We start from the raw sequence: 13,978 nt of genomic DNA, 5'->3' as shown, positions 1-13,978 counted from the left end.
GTTCTCCCCTGACAGCTATCCGGGAGGGGAGAGACTTCAGGAGCAACCTTTATTTTCATAAACACACTTACTCTGCCTAGGTATCCAGCAGATAGAGTGGTGATGCTCAAAATGATCAACTTTGATTAGTGCTGGGTTACAAATCGCTGTAGTACTAAATGCATTAGGGGTGAAATGTTATCAATGTTATTGTTTTATTGTATGCATAAAGGGGAGCGGAACTGTGCTTAACCTGCCCCAAATGCGGGGTACCCTTAGCTGAAAGTATCTTCCTAAGCCAGGGGCTCGAATACCAGATTTCTGTGAGGGTAAAAGGGGTGGGGACAGGTGTCCTAGCCAGGGTGTGTGGACTTTTCCTAACGGTCCCAGGTCTGGTTTAACATGTTCCTACCCACTGTTCAAAGATAGAGCTAAATAGGGTCCCTTAGGATCCTTTTGTTATTTTCACTGATCAAATGAGAACTGAAATCACTGGTGGTGGGAGGGCATTTCTGCCTGGCCTGTTAAAAGTTGAAAATCACTAAAAGCTGACAACAACTAAGAGACTGACCTTCCAAGATCAAAGCAGAGATACTGGTGGCAGCAGAAGGGAAGTAACAGTCGTCCAGTGGAGAGGAACTGCGTCTGACGGGATGGCCAGCCAGAGCAAGTGCTCAGGTGGCAGAGCAAGCAAGGTACCTTCTTCCCCAGGTGGGAGATGAACTCACACATAAGCACCTTTCAACCCTGTATCCTCGCTGACCAAGGATGACCACAGTGAGTGGGGTGAGGTGAGGGAGAAGAGATGGGCACAGTAAAGGAACTTTTTTTTGTAGAACTCAAGCATATGAGGCAAAAGACACTGCCCCACACACCCTGTCCTGCTCACAGTTTTATGTGTATGACTCCTGCTTGTGACATTTTCCCTAACTAATATCGGATAACTTCCCTCCTTTAATTAAAAGTTACTTTCCTACACTCAGACTTTGTGCTTGCGAGTGGAGAAGAATTGCCTTTCAGAGGCACCAAGGGGTGGGATGTAATTTTCCCAGTTTACTGGATGGGGGCTCAAAACACTTCTGTGATGTACTGTTGAAAAGGAATCCCTAGAGATTGACGGCGACCCTGGTTGCTGCTGCTTCCACCTGGCAGAGGGCTGACATCTGTCGAGCTCCATTGTAAAAGTAATTGGGTTGTTTGCTCAATACTGCTCCTGCTGGGAGGCTGTTCCAGAACATCCCTCCTCGGATGATCAGAAAGCCCCTTCTCCTTTCCAGCCTCAGTTTGCTCCAGGTCAGTTTGTCCCCATTTGTTCTTGTGCCAACATTGTATTTTAGCTCCAGGACCTCGTCTCCCTCTCTGCTGTTTATTCCCTTGATATATTTATAGACCAGCTGGATCCCTGCTCAGCCTACCTTGTCTTATGCTAAACCTGCCAAGCTCTTTCAGTCTTCTCCTAAACCAGGCCCTCCATTGCCCTGAACACCCTAAAAGCCATTCTCTGCACCTGTTCCAGTCTGAATTCTTCTTTCTGAAATAGGAGTGACCAGGATTGTACACAGTTTGCCAGAGGAGGTCTCACCTGTGACTGGTATAAAAATATTAATACTTCCTGTTCTCAACTGACACTTCTAGGATCTCATGTGCCTTGATCACAGCCACATCACTTGGATGTCTCACAGTCATCATTGGACTGACTAATGCACCCAGGTCTTTCCCCACCTTTGTTGTTTCCAACTTACCCTTGGCTATATAAATAGGAGCTTAGTTAATAGACTAGGGAAGATTGAAAGCTGAACTGATGACAGTGTACAAGGACTTTCACAGGGATGAAATACCAGCTATTAACAGGTTTTTTAATCTAGCAGGGAAAGGTATAACAAGGACCAATGGCTGGTAATTGAAGCCAGAAAAATTAAATTTGGAAATGGGGCATGCATTCTTCATAGCAAGGTTGCTCAACACATGGAACAATTCCCAAGGGAGGTGGTGGATTCTCCAGACATCCCCATATCAAGATTGGATGCCTTCATGGAAGATAAGTTTTAGGTTTATACAAGAAATGCTTTAGTCAATCACAAAACATTGTGCTCAATACGGAGGTAACTGGGTGAAATTATGCAGGAGGTTAGATTAGATGATTTTATAATTCTATCTGGCCATAAATTCTATAATCTTTTAATCATTTTTTGAGTTATCATTATCTTGGATGCAACATGAACAAGCAGCTATTCTGAATGCTGATAGGCACTCAACAAGGAACTGGCGAATAAGAATCCGTATTGTCACAAAAAACCTCTGATATATCGTCTCTTTACCCTCTAAGCTATGTCCTTGCCTGTCATGACAAGTGAAGAGAAAGCAATTAGGAAAATGTTATTTACTCTTTCTCATATCCCAAAAACTAGGGTTCATGAAAAGAAATTAATAGGCAGCAGGTTTAAAACAAAGTATTTCTTCACACAACACACAGTCAACCTGTGGAACTCCTTTCCAGATGATGTTGTGACTACCAAGACTTTAAAACGGTTCAAAAGAGAACAAGTTAGGAGGATTCATGGAGGATAGTTCCATCAATGGCTATTAGCCTGGATGGTCAGGGATGGTGTCCCTAGACTCTGTTTGCCAGGAGCTGGGAATGGGCAACAAGGGATGGATCACTTGATGATTGTCTATTTTGTCCATTCCCTCTGGGGCACCTGGCATTGGCCTCTGTCAGAAGACAAGATACTTGGCTAGATGTAATACTAGTCTGACCCAGTATGGTCATTCTTATGTTCTTAATTATCCCACTCTTAGAGTCTGGAACAACACCCCGTCTCTGCTAAATGCTTATCACCAAGCAGATCTGACTCAGTCTCTTCCCTTTGGGTACTTTATGACCAGAGCTATATAGTCACCCCCAGCCTTCTTAGGTTTAGTAGGTTTAGTAGTAAGCAGCACAAAGTATTAGAGAAATTGGTTTTAAAATAAGAGACAGCTGTCACACATCTATATGCATCTATCTCACATATCACTGAAAGCTAAGTTAGACATGCTTTGCTCTGGAGATAGAGAAACAGAAACGGTCCAACTTACATGTAGGTAGAAGCCCAGCTACAGATTGGGGGCTATCCAGTTTATTACATCCAATGCAACATGTGGCATATATGTGCATTTGCTACAAGGAGCTCCTAGCCCTCAGAGACAGTGTATGAACTTTGGAGATGAAGATGGCTGAATTGGAGAAGCTAAGGGAGACAGAGCGGTACATAGATGAGACTTTCTGGGACAGAGTAGAACAGTCCCTCCCCTACTCTCACAGTCTCTGTCCTGTTGAGGAGGATGAAAGTCTCAGAGAAGGAGAATATTCAACTGGAGCAGAAGGAAATGACCTCTTAGTTGAGACCCTCCTTCCAGATCGTGTTGTGGTGTCCTCTTGCATTGAGGATATCTCTCCAAGGAAGGGAACTCCAGTTATTAGGAAGAGACAGGTCAGAGCTTGTGGACATTCAATCATTAGAAAAATAGATAGCTGGCTTTGCGATGACTGGGAGAACTGCATGGTGACTTGCCCTCCTGGAGCGAAGGTTATGGATCTGTTGCGACATTTAGATAGATGTATGTGTAGTGCTGGGGAAGTTGTGGTACAAGTAGGTACCAATGACATAATGAAAGATAGGAGAGAGGTCCTGGAGGCCAAATTTAGGCTACTAGGTAAGAGACTGAAGTCCAGGACCTCTGGGGTAACATTATCTGAAACATTTCCAGTACTATGTGCAGGGCCAGTGAGACAGGCAGAACTGAAGTGTCTCAAATCATGGATGAGAAGATGGTGTAGGGAGGAGGGGGATAGATTTATTAGGAACTGGGAAAACTTTTGGGAAAGGAGGAAGCCTATACAAGAAGGCTGGACTTCACCTAAACAAAAATGGAACCACATTGCTGGCACTTAAAATTAAATGTGTCATAGAGCAATTTTTAAACTAAGGGCTGGGGGAAAGCTGACAGGTGCAAAGGAGCATGATTTCGGGCAGAGATATCCCTTGGGGAATAATCTATTAATAGAGATTCTTTATGTCCTAGTAAAGATGAGTGAATGGAAGATGATAAAATAAAGGTAGGATCTAATGAGGAAGAGTCAAATGAAAAAAAGTCCCATTCAATTACATCATGCAATGGCACACAGCTAAAAAGGGATAGTTTATCAAGTGGTTTTATACCAATGCTAGAAGGCCAAATAATAAGATGGGTGAACTAGAGTGCCTCATATTAAATGAGGATGTTGATATAATAGTCATCATAGAAGCTTGGTGAAATGTTGACAATCAAAGTGTAAAAAATATATCAGAGGGACAGAACAGATCATGCTGGTGGAAGTGTGGCACTATATGTTAAAGAAAGTTTCGAAACAAATTAAGTAAAAATCTTAAATGAACCAAACTCTACCAAAGGATCTCAATGAATAGTAATTCCATGCTCTAATAAGAGGAATATAGCAGGAGGGATATATTACCAATCAGCTAACTAGGATGGTGATAGTGATGGAGTTGTTGCTCTATGGATCCTTGACACAGAAATGATCTTCTGGTCTCAGAGTATCTGAGCACCTTGAATGTATTTATCCACCTGCCATCACTATGAGGCAGGGCCGGACTTTTATCCACCTGAGCACAGGCTTGGAGACAGCCAATGGCTTGCCGATGGTCTCCCACCCCCAGTGCCCTGTCCCCATTCACCAGCCTTAGACCCCATCTGAACCTCTCTATAGAGTGGAGATCAGTAACTCATGTCATCTCAGATGTAAGGGTCCAGAATGGAACAGGTGGCCCATGTTTTTCATCTCCCATGTTACTGGAGCCAGGTAGTGAACTGACCTTTCACTTGATGAACAGCCTGATTATGCTCACACGAAGGTGTTTGCATCTCATGCTGTACACAATTGGGTTCATAAGCAGTGGGAGAAGCAGGGACATGTAGCCCAGGAGAATCTGAAGCAAGGGAGAAGAACCCTTCCCAAATCTGTGTATCACAGACAAGCTGATCTCTGGTGTGTAGAAGAGCAGGAGGGCACAAAGGTGGGAGATGCAGGTGTTCAGGGCCCTCAGGCACTCCTCATGGGACGTGATACTCAGCACTGTTTTGAGGATCATCACATAAGAGAGGAAAATAAGCAACGAGTCCAACCCCATCTGGAAGAGTTTAGTAAACAATCCATAGATGCTGTTGACTGTGATATCCGAACAAGCCATCTTCATGACCTCCTGGTACAGACAGTAGGAATGGGAGAGGACATTGGCATGACAATATCGGAACGATTTCAGGAGAAAGGGAAGTGGAAGTATTAGAACCATCGCTCTTAGCACAGACACCAGTCGCATCTTGCCTATTCTCGGCAGGGTTAAGATGGAAGCATATCTTAGTGGGTTATGGATCGCGATGAAGCGGTCAAAGGCCATTAACAACAGCACAGAGGATTCAATGTATTGAAGCAAATGGATGAAGAAGAGCTGGGTTAAACAGGCATCGAGGCTGATCTCCCTAAAGTTAAACAAGGATATGCCCAGTATCGTCGCTATGGTGGTTATCGATATGCCAAGGTCTGTGATGGCCAACATGGAAAGGAAAATGTACATGGGCTCATGGAGGGCTGGATCTGTTTTTATAATGAACAGAATGACTGAATTTCCTGCTATTGAAATAACATACATGAAGCAGAAGGGGATAGAGATCCAGAGATGTGCGTCTCCATGAACCGGTAGCCTGGTGAGAAGGAATATTGCAGATTTTAATTTGGTGTCATTGACAGCTGACATAATGTACTGGGCAGGTGTGAGGAGTTCTGAAATGTCCTTCCTAAAAGAAAAAGAAGAGGAGATTAGATGATATTTAGCAAGATTCATTCTGCGCTGAGTGCAGGTCTACAGACTCCCAGAGCTCAAGGTAGATAAGCAAAAGCATTCTGTTGGATTTACACGGTTCTGATTAGTTAGACTGGATCAGACTTGTAGTCCATCTCCCCCAGTAACCAGTGGCCATGTCCAGATGCTTCAGAGGATGTGGAAGAAGCCCTGAAATAGGCAGCGATGAGATAACCTGCTCCCAGAGAGTTTCCCCCTGATACCCACTAGTTAGACATATTTTGTGGTGTAAATCAGGAAGGTTTAGAGCCTCTCCCAAACTTTTTTAAAACAATCCTCTCTACTGTAATTGGATTTTCTGATTATTCAGTCCCTCTGTGAATCCTGCTAAGCTCTTGGCCCCATTGATAACTTGGCGTTGTGAATTCCACAGCCTACTTGCACACTGTATGATTTTACCATTGTGACATTAGAACATACAAACATAAGAAAAACCATACAGGGTGAGAGAAAAGGTCTATCTAGCCCAGGATCCTGTCTTCTACAGTGGCTTATGCCTGATGCCCCAGAGACAATGAACAGAATAGGTCATCATCGAGTGATCCATCATCCATGAATTTACGTAGTTCTCTTTTGAATCCTGTTACACCCTTCACACAGACAGCCTTTCTGGCCCTCCACTTCTGAGTGTAGCCCCTTGTATCATGGCATGTGTGTAAATACATGGCAAGTGCATGGTGAAAACAGTCATTGTATTTACCTCTCCTGCACTGAAGCTATTTTTAAATGTGTTTTATAGCTTCATTATCTGAATTCTTTTCTTCTGCGCTCCTGACAGTCCAGGTTATTCAACTGCCTCTTTCCAGGATATGGGATACATTTTTAGAGTCAGGTTCTTAACTCAATAACGGTGATATCAATAGCCTCATGCCAGACTTTCATGTGTAAATTCAATCAGAACTGGGCTCTTAACTCACCCTTACCAAAAGCTTCCAGTGATACACTCTGACCCCCAAGAATCCCTCGAAGAGAAGCTGAAGGGCATTGCCTGGCCAATGTTGACTGAATCCAGAGACTTCGATCATCCTACAGGGTTCTTTTTATCCCCCCGGGACCTGCATCCTCTCCCCATGCAACGGTCTGTAGATATTTGGAAAATTACAACCTGACACCCACAGTTATTTCAGCTGGGCAGCAGAGGTGTTGGCTTTACAAATGGGTCAATACTGAAAACGCTGACATTGCACTTATATCCACTTGAGTGTACAAGTTACTTCAGCCATGCTCATGTAATTGGTGACTGGGGTCAATTACATACAACTACTATACCACTCCCCTTCCTGCACCTCAGATAAATGCTTTGCTGAAACACAGACCAGCGGTTCTGGTCTCTCATGTCTTTCTAGAAAGTCTTGCACAAGTCTTGGAGAGGTATTGAGTGCATGACTCTGAATGTAAGTGTTAGAAACAGCTTCTAGTCAGTTAGTTTACCAGGAGAAAGTATCATACAACTGTTCACTGAATAAAGAGTTAATAGCACAAACTCATTGCAAACTGGAGAAGTGAGGTTTTTACCCACGAAAGCTTATGCTCAAATAAATCTGTTAGTCTTTAAGGTGCCACTGGACTCCTTGTTGTTTTTATTGATACAGACTAACACGACTACCCTCTGATACTTGACACCATGCAGGGCACTAATTTAAGCCGTATGGAGTGGAAATCCATCAACCTCAACAAAAATCTCACACAGATACAGACAGACATCACCTTCCTCTTCAAGTGCAAACACATGGACATCATACCAACTGAACTGAAGGTAAAAAATCCATTGCAATCAACATACTCCACTGACTATGGTGAGAGACTGTGCCACACACTCTCAAAGAATCTGAGGAACCACCTGATCAGCATCCTGTGCAGCAGACAGGAGAAGGTCAAGAATGAGCTCTCAAAACTGGAGACTCTCATACAAAACCAACCTTCCACACAAACTTCCACGTGGCTGGAGTTTACAAAAATGAGACAAGCCATTTACAACACACACTTCACTTCTCTACAGAAGAAAAAGGACAGTAAACTCCTACATGCCACAGGGGGCTACAACAGTGGTACCCTCAACTCACCTAACAATATAGTTAATCTATCCAACCACACACTTAGCCGGGGGGAAGTCTGTCCTATCTCGGGGACTCTCTTTCTGCCCCACCACCCCCACAAACATGATACCGTTCTGCGGTGATCTGGAAGCCTACTTTCGTCATCTTTGACTTAAGGAATATTTTCAAGACATCACTGAACAGTGCACTGATCCACAGGAACCCTCCTACCAATACTACAAGAAGAAGAATTCTGCGTGGACTCCTCCTGATGGCTGAAATGACAGAGTGGACTTATACATAGAGTGCTTCCGCAGATGTGCACAGGCTGAAATTATGAAAAAACAGCATCACTTGCCCCATAACCTCAGCTGTGCAGAATGCAATGCCATGCACAGCCTCAGAAACAACACTGACATTATAATCAAAGGGGCTGACAAAGGAGGTGATGTAATAATAATGAACAGGTCAGATTATGAACAGGAGGCTGCCAGGCAACTCTCCAACACCACATTCTACAGGCTACTATCCTCTGACCCCATTGAGGAGTAGCAAAAGAAACTACACCACCCTAAACCAGAAACCTAATGGCTGCTTTACTTACCTACATGCTTCCACCTTCCATCCAGGACACATCACATGATCCATTGTCTACAGCCAAGCCCTAAGATACAACCAAATTTGTTCCAATCCCTCAAACAGAGACAAACACCTATACGATCTTTATCAAGCGCTCTTAAAACTACAATACCCAATTGGGGAAGTGAGGAAACAGACTGACAGAGCCGGAAGGGTACCCAGAAATCACCTACTACAGGACAGGCCCCACAAGGAAAATAACAGAACACCACTGGCCATCACATACAGCCCCCAGCTAAAACCTCTCCAGCACATTATCAACAATCTACAGCCTATCCTGGAAAACGATCCCTCACTCTCACAGACCTTGGGAGACAGGCCAGTCCTCGCTTACAGACAGCCCACGACCTGAAGCAAATACTCACCAGCAACCACACATCACACCACAGAAACACTAACGGAGGAACCAATCCCTGTAGCAAACCTCGTTGCCTACTCTGTCTCCATGTCTACTTTAGCAACACCATCAGAGGACCCAACCACATCAGCCACACCATCAGAGACTCATTCACCTGCATGTCTACTAATGTGATATATGCCATCATGTGTCAGCAATGCCCCTCTGCCATGTACATTGGCCAAACCGGACAGTCCCTATGTAGAACAATAAATGGACACAAATCGGACAATCAGGAATGGTAACACACAAAAGCCAATGGGAGAACACTTCAATCTTCCTGGACATTCCCTAACAGATTCGAAAGTAGCTATACTTGAACAAAAAAAGTTCAGAAACAAACTTCAAAGAGAAACAGCAGAACTAAAATTCATTTGCAAATTTAACACCATTAATTTGGGCTTGAATAGGGACTGGGAGTGTCTGGCCCATTACAGAAGCAGCTTTGCCTCTCCTGGAATTGACACCTCCTCATCTATTGTTGAGAGTGGACTATCCATCCTGATCAAATTGGCCCTGTCAACACTGGTTTTCCACTTGTGAGGTAACTCCCTTCTCTTCATATGTCAGTATATTTATGTCTGCATCTGTAACTTTCATTCCATACATCTGAAGAAGTGAAGTTTTTACCCACGAAAGCTTATGCTCAAATAAATCTGTTAGTCTTTAAGGTGCCACGTGACTCCTTGTTGTTTTTGTGGATACAGACTAACACGGCTACCCCATGATACTTGACACCATTGCAAACAGTATGTGGAGCACTTCTGAAACACTTTCTAAAGCCAAAGCCATTAAGTAGTAAAGTTACCCCTGCTCCTTGCTGCAGAGATTCTAACAACTCTGCTGCTGGCTTTCGATATACAGGCATGTGTCAACCACAGGTGCTGAACCCACTCGGACCTGCTCGGCAAGCACAGTTGACCCACAGTGTGCTGTAGCCCAGGGTCCAGTCTGAGGGTGGGCGAATGGAGGGATTCCATCCCATGAGCGGGAAGGTTACAGTGCCTGACATTTGGAACTCAGAGACCAGAGACAGGGAAGAGATGCCGGTACCCATGTAACTATAGTAACTATGGGGCAAAAATATGCCCTTTCGGATCCATTCCACAAAGGAATGAAGCTCTGAATTCCTGAGTTCATAGTCAAGCCAGAGAATAAAAGCTTTGAAAATGCATGTGCTGATTAAATTTCAAGGAGCAAATAAATGCAAGGCAATTTCGGAACTAGTCAATGTCATTCCCTGGGGTCTCCTGTCACTCAGCCCATGGCAGGATCGGGCCCAGAGCACACGGAACCTCTAGAAATGGGGCCCCTAGAGAAATGCTGACTCGGGAATCAGGGTTTTAACACTCCCAGCTCTGGTTTCTGTGAAACTTGAATAACACACTGAGCACCGTGAGAACATGCAGGGAAGGGGGTGCCAAGCTCCCTAGTGATGCCTGTCCTCCTGCCCGTGTTACTGAATCGCTATGACAGCCTAGCTGGGTTCGCTGCATTGGCACAGAACATCTCCAAATTTAAACAGCTTGCAGCCTTTCCCCTTCACTTCATATTGTAAAGATAGCAAAACCTGCCAACGTACCCAATTCCTGCTAAAAGGGGAGCTGCTGACACCAGAGCTTTTCACCCTAAAGGACAAGGAGTCATTGGAGCAGTTTAGATTCATAGATTCATAGATACTAAGGTCAGAAGGGACCATTCTGATCATCTAGTCCGACCTCCTGCACAGCGCAGGCCACAGAATCTCACCCACCCACTCCTATGAAAAACCTCACCCATGTCTGAGCTATTGAAGTCCTTAAATCATGGTTCAAAGACTTCAAGGAGCAGAGAAGCCTCCCTCAAGTCAACCATGCCCCATGCTACAGAGGAAGGTGAAAAACCTCCAGGGCCTCTCCAATCTGCCCTGGAGGAAAATTCCTTCCCGACCCAAATATGGCGATCAGCTAAACCCTGAACATATGGGCAAGATTCACCAGCCAGATACCCAGGAAAGAATTTTCTATAGTAACTCAGATCCCATCCATCTAATAACCCATCTCAGGGGATTTGGCCTATTTACCCTGAATATTTAAAGCTCAATTACTTACCAAAATCCCATTATCCCATCATACCATCTCCTCGATAAACTTATCGAGTAGAATCTTAAAACCAGATAGATCTTTTGCCCCCACTGCTTCCCTTGGAAGGTTATTCCAAAACTTCACTCTTCTGATGGTTAAAAACCTTCATCTGATTTCAAGTCTAAACTTCCTGGTGGCCAGTTTATACCCATTTGTTCTTGTGTCCACACTGGTGCTGAGCTGAAATAATTCCTCTCCCTCTCCTGTATTTATCCCTCTGATATATTTATAGAGAGCAATCATATCTCCCCTCAACCTTCTTTTAGTTAGGCTAAACAAGCCAAGCTCCTTAAGTCTCCTTTCATAAGACAAGTTTTCCATTCCTCGGATCATCCTAGTAGCCCTTCTCTGTACCTGCTCCAGTTTGAATTCATCCTTTTTAAACATGGCAGACCAGAACTGCACACAGTATTCTAGGTGAGGTCTCACCAGTGCCTTGTATAATGGTACTAAAACCTCCTTATCCCTACTGGAAATGCCTCTCCTCATGCATCCCAAAACCGCATTAGCATTTTTCACAGCCATATCACATTGGCAGCTCATAGTCATCCTATGATCAACCAATACTCCAAGGTCCTTCTCCTCTTCCGTTACTTCTAATTGATGCGTCCCCAACTTATAACTAAAATTCTTGTTATTAATTCCTAAATGCATAACCTTACACTTCTCACTATTAAATTTCATCCTATTACTATTACTCCAGTTTACAAGGTCATCCAGATCCTCCTGTATAATATCCCGATCCTTCTCTGAATTGGCAATACCTCCCAGCTTTGTATCATCTGCAAACTTTATTAGCACACTCCCACTTTTTGTGCCAAGGTCAATAATAAAAAGATTAAATAAGATTGGTCCCAAAACCAATCCCTGAGGAACTCCACTGGTAACCTCCCTCCAACCTGACAGTTCGCCTTTCAGTAGGACCCGTTGCAGTCTCCCCTTTAACCAATTCCTTATCCACCTTTTGATGTTCATATTGATCCCCATCTTCTCCAATTTAACGAATAATTCCCCATGTGGCACGGTATCAAATGCCTTACTGAAATCTAGGTAAATTAGATCCACTGCATTTCCTTTATCGAAAAAATCTGTTACTTTTTCAAAAAAGGAGATTAGGTTGGTTTGGCACGATCTACCTTATGTAAAAGCATGTTGTATTTTGTCCCATTTACCATTGACTTCAATGTCCTTAACTAATTTCTCCTTCAAAATTTTTTCCAGGACCTTGCATACTACAGATGTCAAACTTACTGGCCTGTAGTTACCCGGATCACTTTTTTTTCCTTTCTTAAAAATAGGAACTATATTAGCAATTCTCCAATCATTCGGTACTACTCCTGAGTTTACAGATTCATTAAAAATTCTTGCTAATGGGCTTGCAATTTCAGGTGCCAATTCCTTTAATATTCTTGAATGAAGATTATCTGGGCCCCCCGATTTAGTCCCATTAAGCTGTTTAAGTTTTGCTTCTACCTCAGATATGGTAATATCTACCTCTATATCCTCCTTCCCATTTGTCATGCTACCATTATCCCCAAGATCCTCTTTAGCCTTATTAAAGACTGAGGCAAAGTATTTGTTTAGATATTGGGCCACGCCTAGATTATCTTTAACCTCCACTCCATCCTCAGTGTTAAGCGGCCCCACTTCTTCTTTCTTAGTTTTCTTCTTATTTATATGGCTATAGAACCTTTTACTATTGGTTTTAATTCCCTTTGCAAGGTCCAACTCTACTCGACTTTTAGCCTGTCTCACTTGATCCCTACATATTCTGACCTCAATTAGGTAGCTTTCCTTGCTGATCCCTCCCATCTTCCACTCCCTGTATGCTTTCTGCTTCTTCTTAATCACCTCTCTAAGATGCTTGTTCATCCAGCTTGGTCTACAACTCCTTCCTATGAATTTTTTCCCCTTTCTTGGGATACAGGCTTCTGATAGCTTCTGCAGTTTTGATTTAAAGTAATCCCAGGCCTCCTCCAACTTTAGATCCATAAGTTCTTCAGTCCAATCCACTTCCCTAACTAATTTCCTTAATTTTTGAAAGTCAGCCCTTTTGAAATCAAAAACCCTAGTTGCAGATTTATTTTTGTTAATCCTTCCATTTAGTTTGAACTGAATTAGCTCATGATCACTTGAGCCAAGATTGTCCCCTACAACCATTTCTTCTATGAGGTCCTCGCTACTCACCAAAATTAAATCTAAAATGGCATCCCCTCTAGTCGGTTCAGCAACTACTTGATGAAGGAATCCATCAGCTATAGCATCTAGGAAAATCTGAGCCCTATTATTATTACTAGCACTGGTCTTCCAGTCTATATCTGGGAAGTTAAAGTCTCCCATGATCATGCAGTTTCCATTAGTATTTACTTTATTAAAGACATTAAAAAGGGCTCTATCCATATCCAAATTAGATCCTGGAGGTCTATAGCACACCCCAAGCACTATCGTAGGAGAGGCTTTACTAGTTATCTTCCCCAATGTAATTTTTGCCCAGACGGACTCTGTCTTATCCCTTTTCAGAGTAGCAGCCGTGTTAGTCTGTATTCGCAAAAAGAAAAGGAGTACTTGTGGCACCTTAGAGACTAACAAATTTATTAGAGCATAAGCTTTCGTGAGCTACAGCTCACTTCATCGGATGCATTTGGTGGAAAAAACAGAGGAGAGATTTATATACACACACACAGAGAACATGAAACAATGGGTTTATCATACACACTGTAAGGAGAGTGATCACTTAAGATAAGCCATCACCAGCAGCAGGGAGGGGAAAAGAGGAAAACCTTTCATGGTGACAAGTTTGTATCCAGTTTGCAAATTAATTCCAATTCAGCAGTCTCTCGTTGGAGTCTGTTTTTGAAGCTTTTTTGTTGAAGTATAGCCACTCTTAGGTCTGTGATCGAGTGA

General features: G+C 43.3%; 1 protein-coding gene across 1 annotated transcript; it reads right to left on the bottom strand.

The window, feature by feature from the left end:
• Positions 1-4,838: 4,838 nt before the first annotated feature.
• LOC119862600 (olfactory receptor 51G2-like) lies at positions 4,839-5,798 on the bottom strand. The gene has a single exon (XM_038419586.2). The coding sequence runs from the start codon at positions 5,772-5,774 to the stop codon at positions 4,839-4,841; it is 936 nt and encodes a 311-aa protein (XP_038275514.1). The 5' UTR covers positions 5,775-5,798.
• Between the last annotated feature and the right edge of the window lie 8,180 nt (positions 5,799-13,978).

This window comes from Dermochelys coriacea, chromosome 1 (assembly GCF_009764565.3).
Source record: "Dermochelys coriacea isolate rDerCor1 chromosome 1, rDerCor1.pri.v4, whole genome shotgun sequence".
Taxonomy (NCBI): domain Eukaryota; kingdom Metazoa; phylum Chordata; order Testudines; family Dermochelyidae; genus Dermochelys; species Dermochelys coriacea.
Note: the sequence above shows the minus strand (reverse complement) of the source record. Positions and strands in the feature narration are given on the sequence as shown.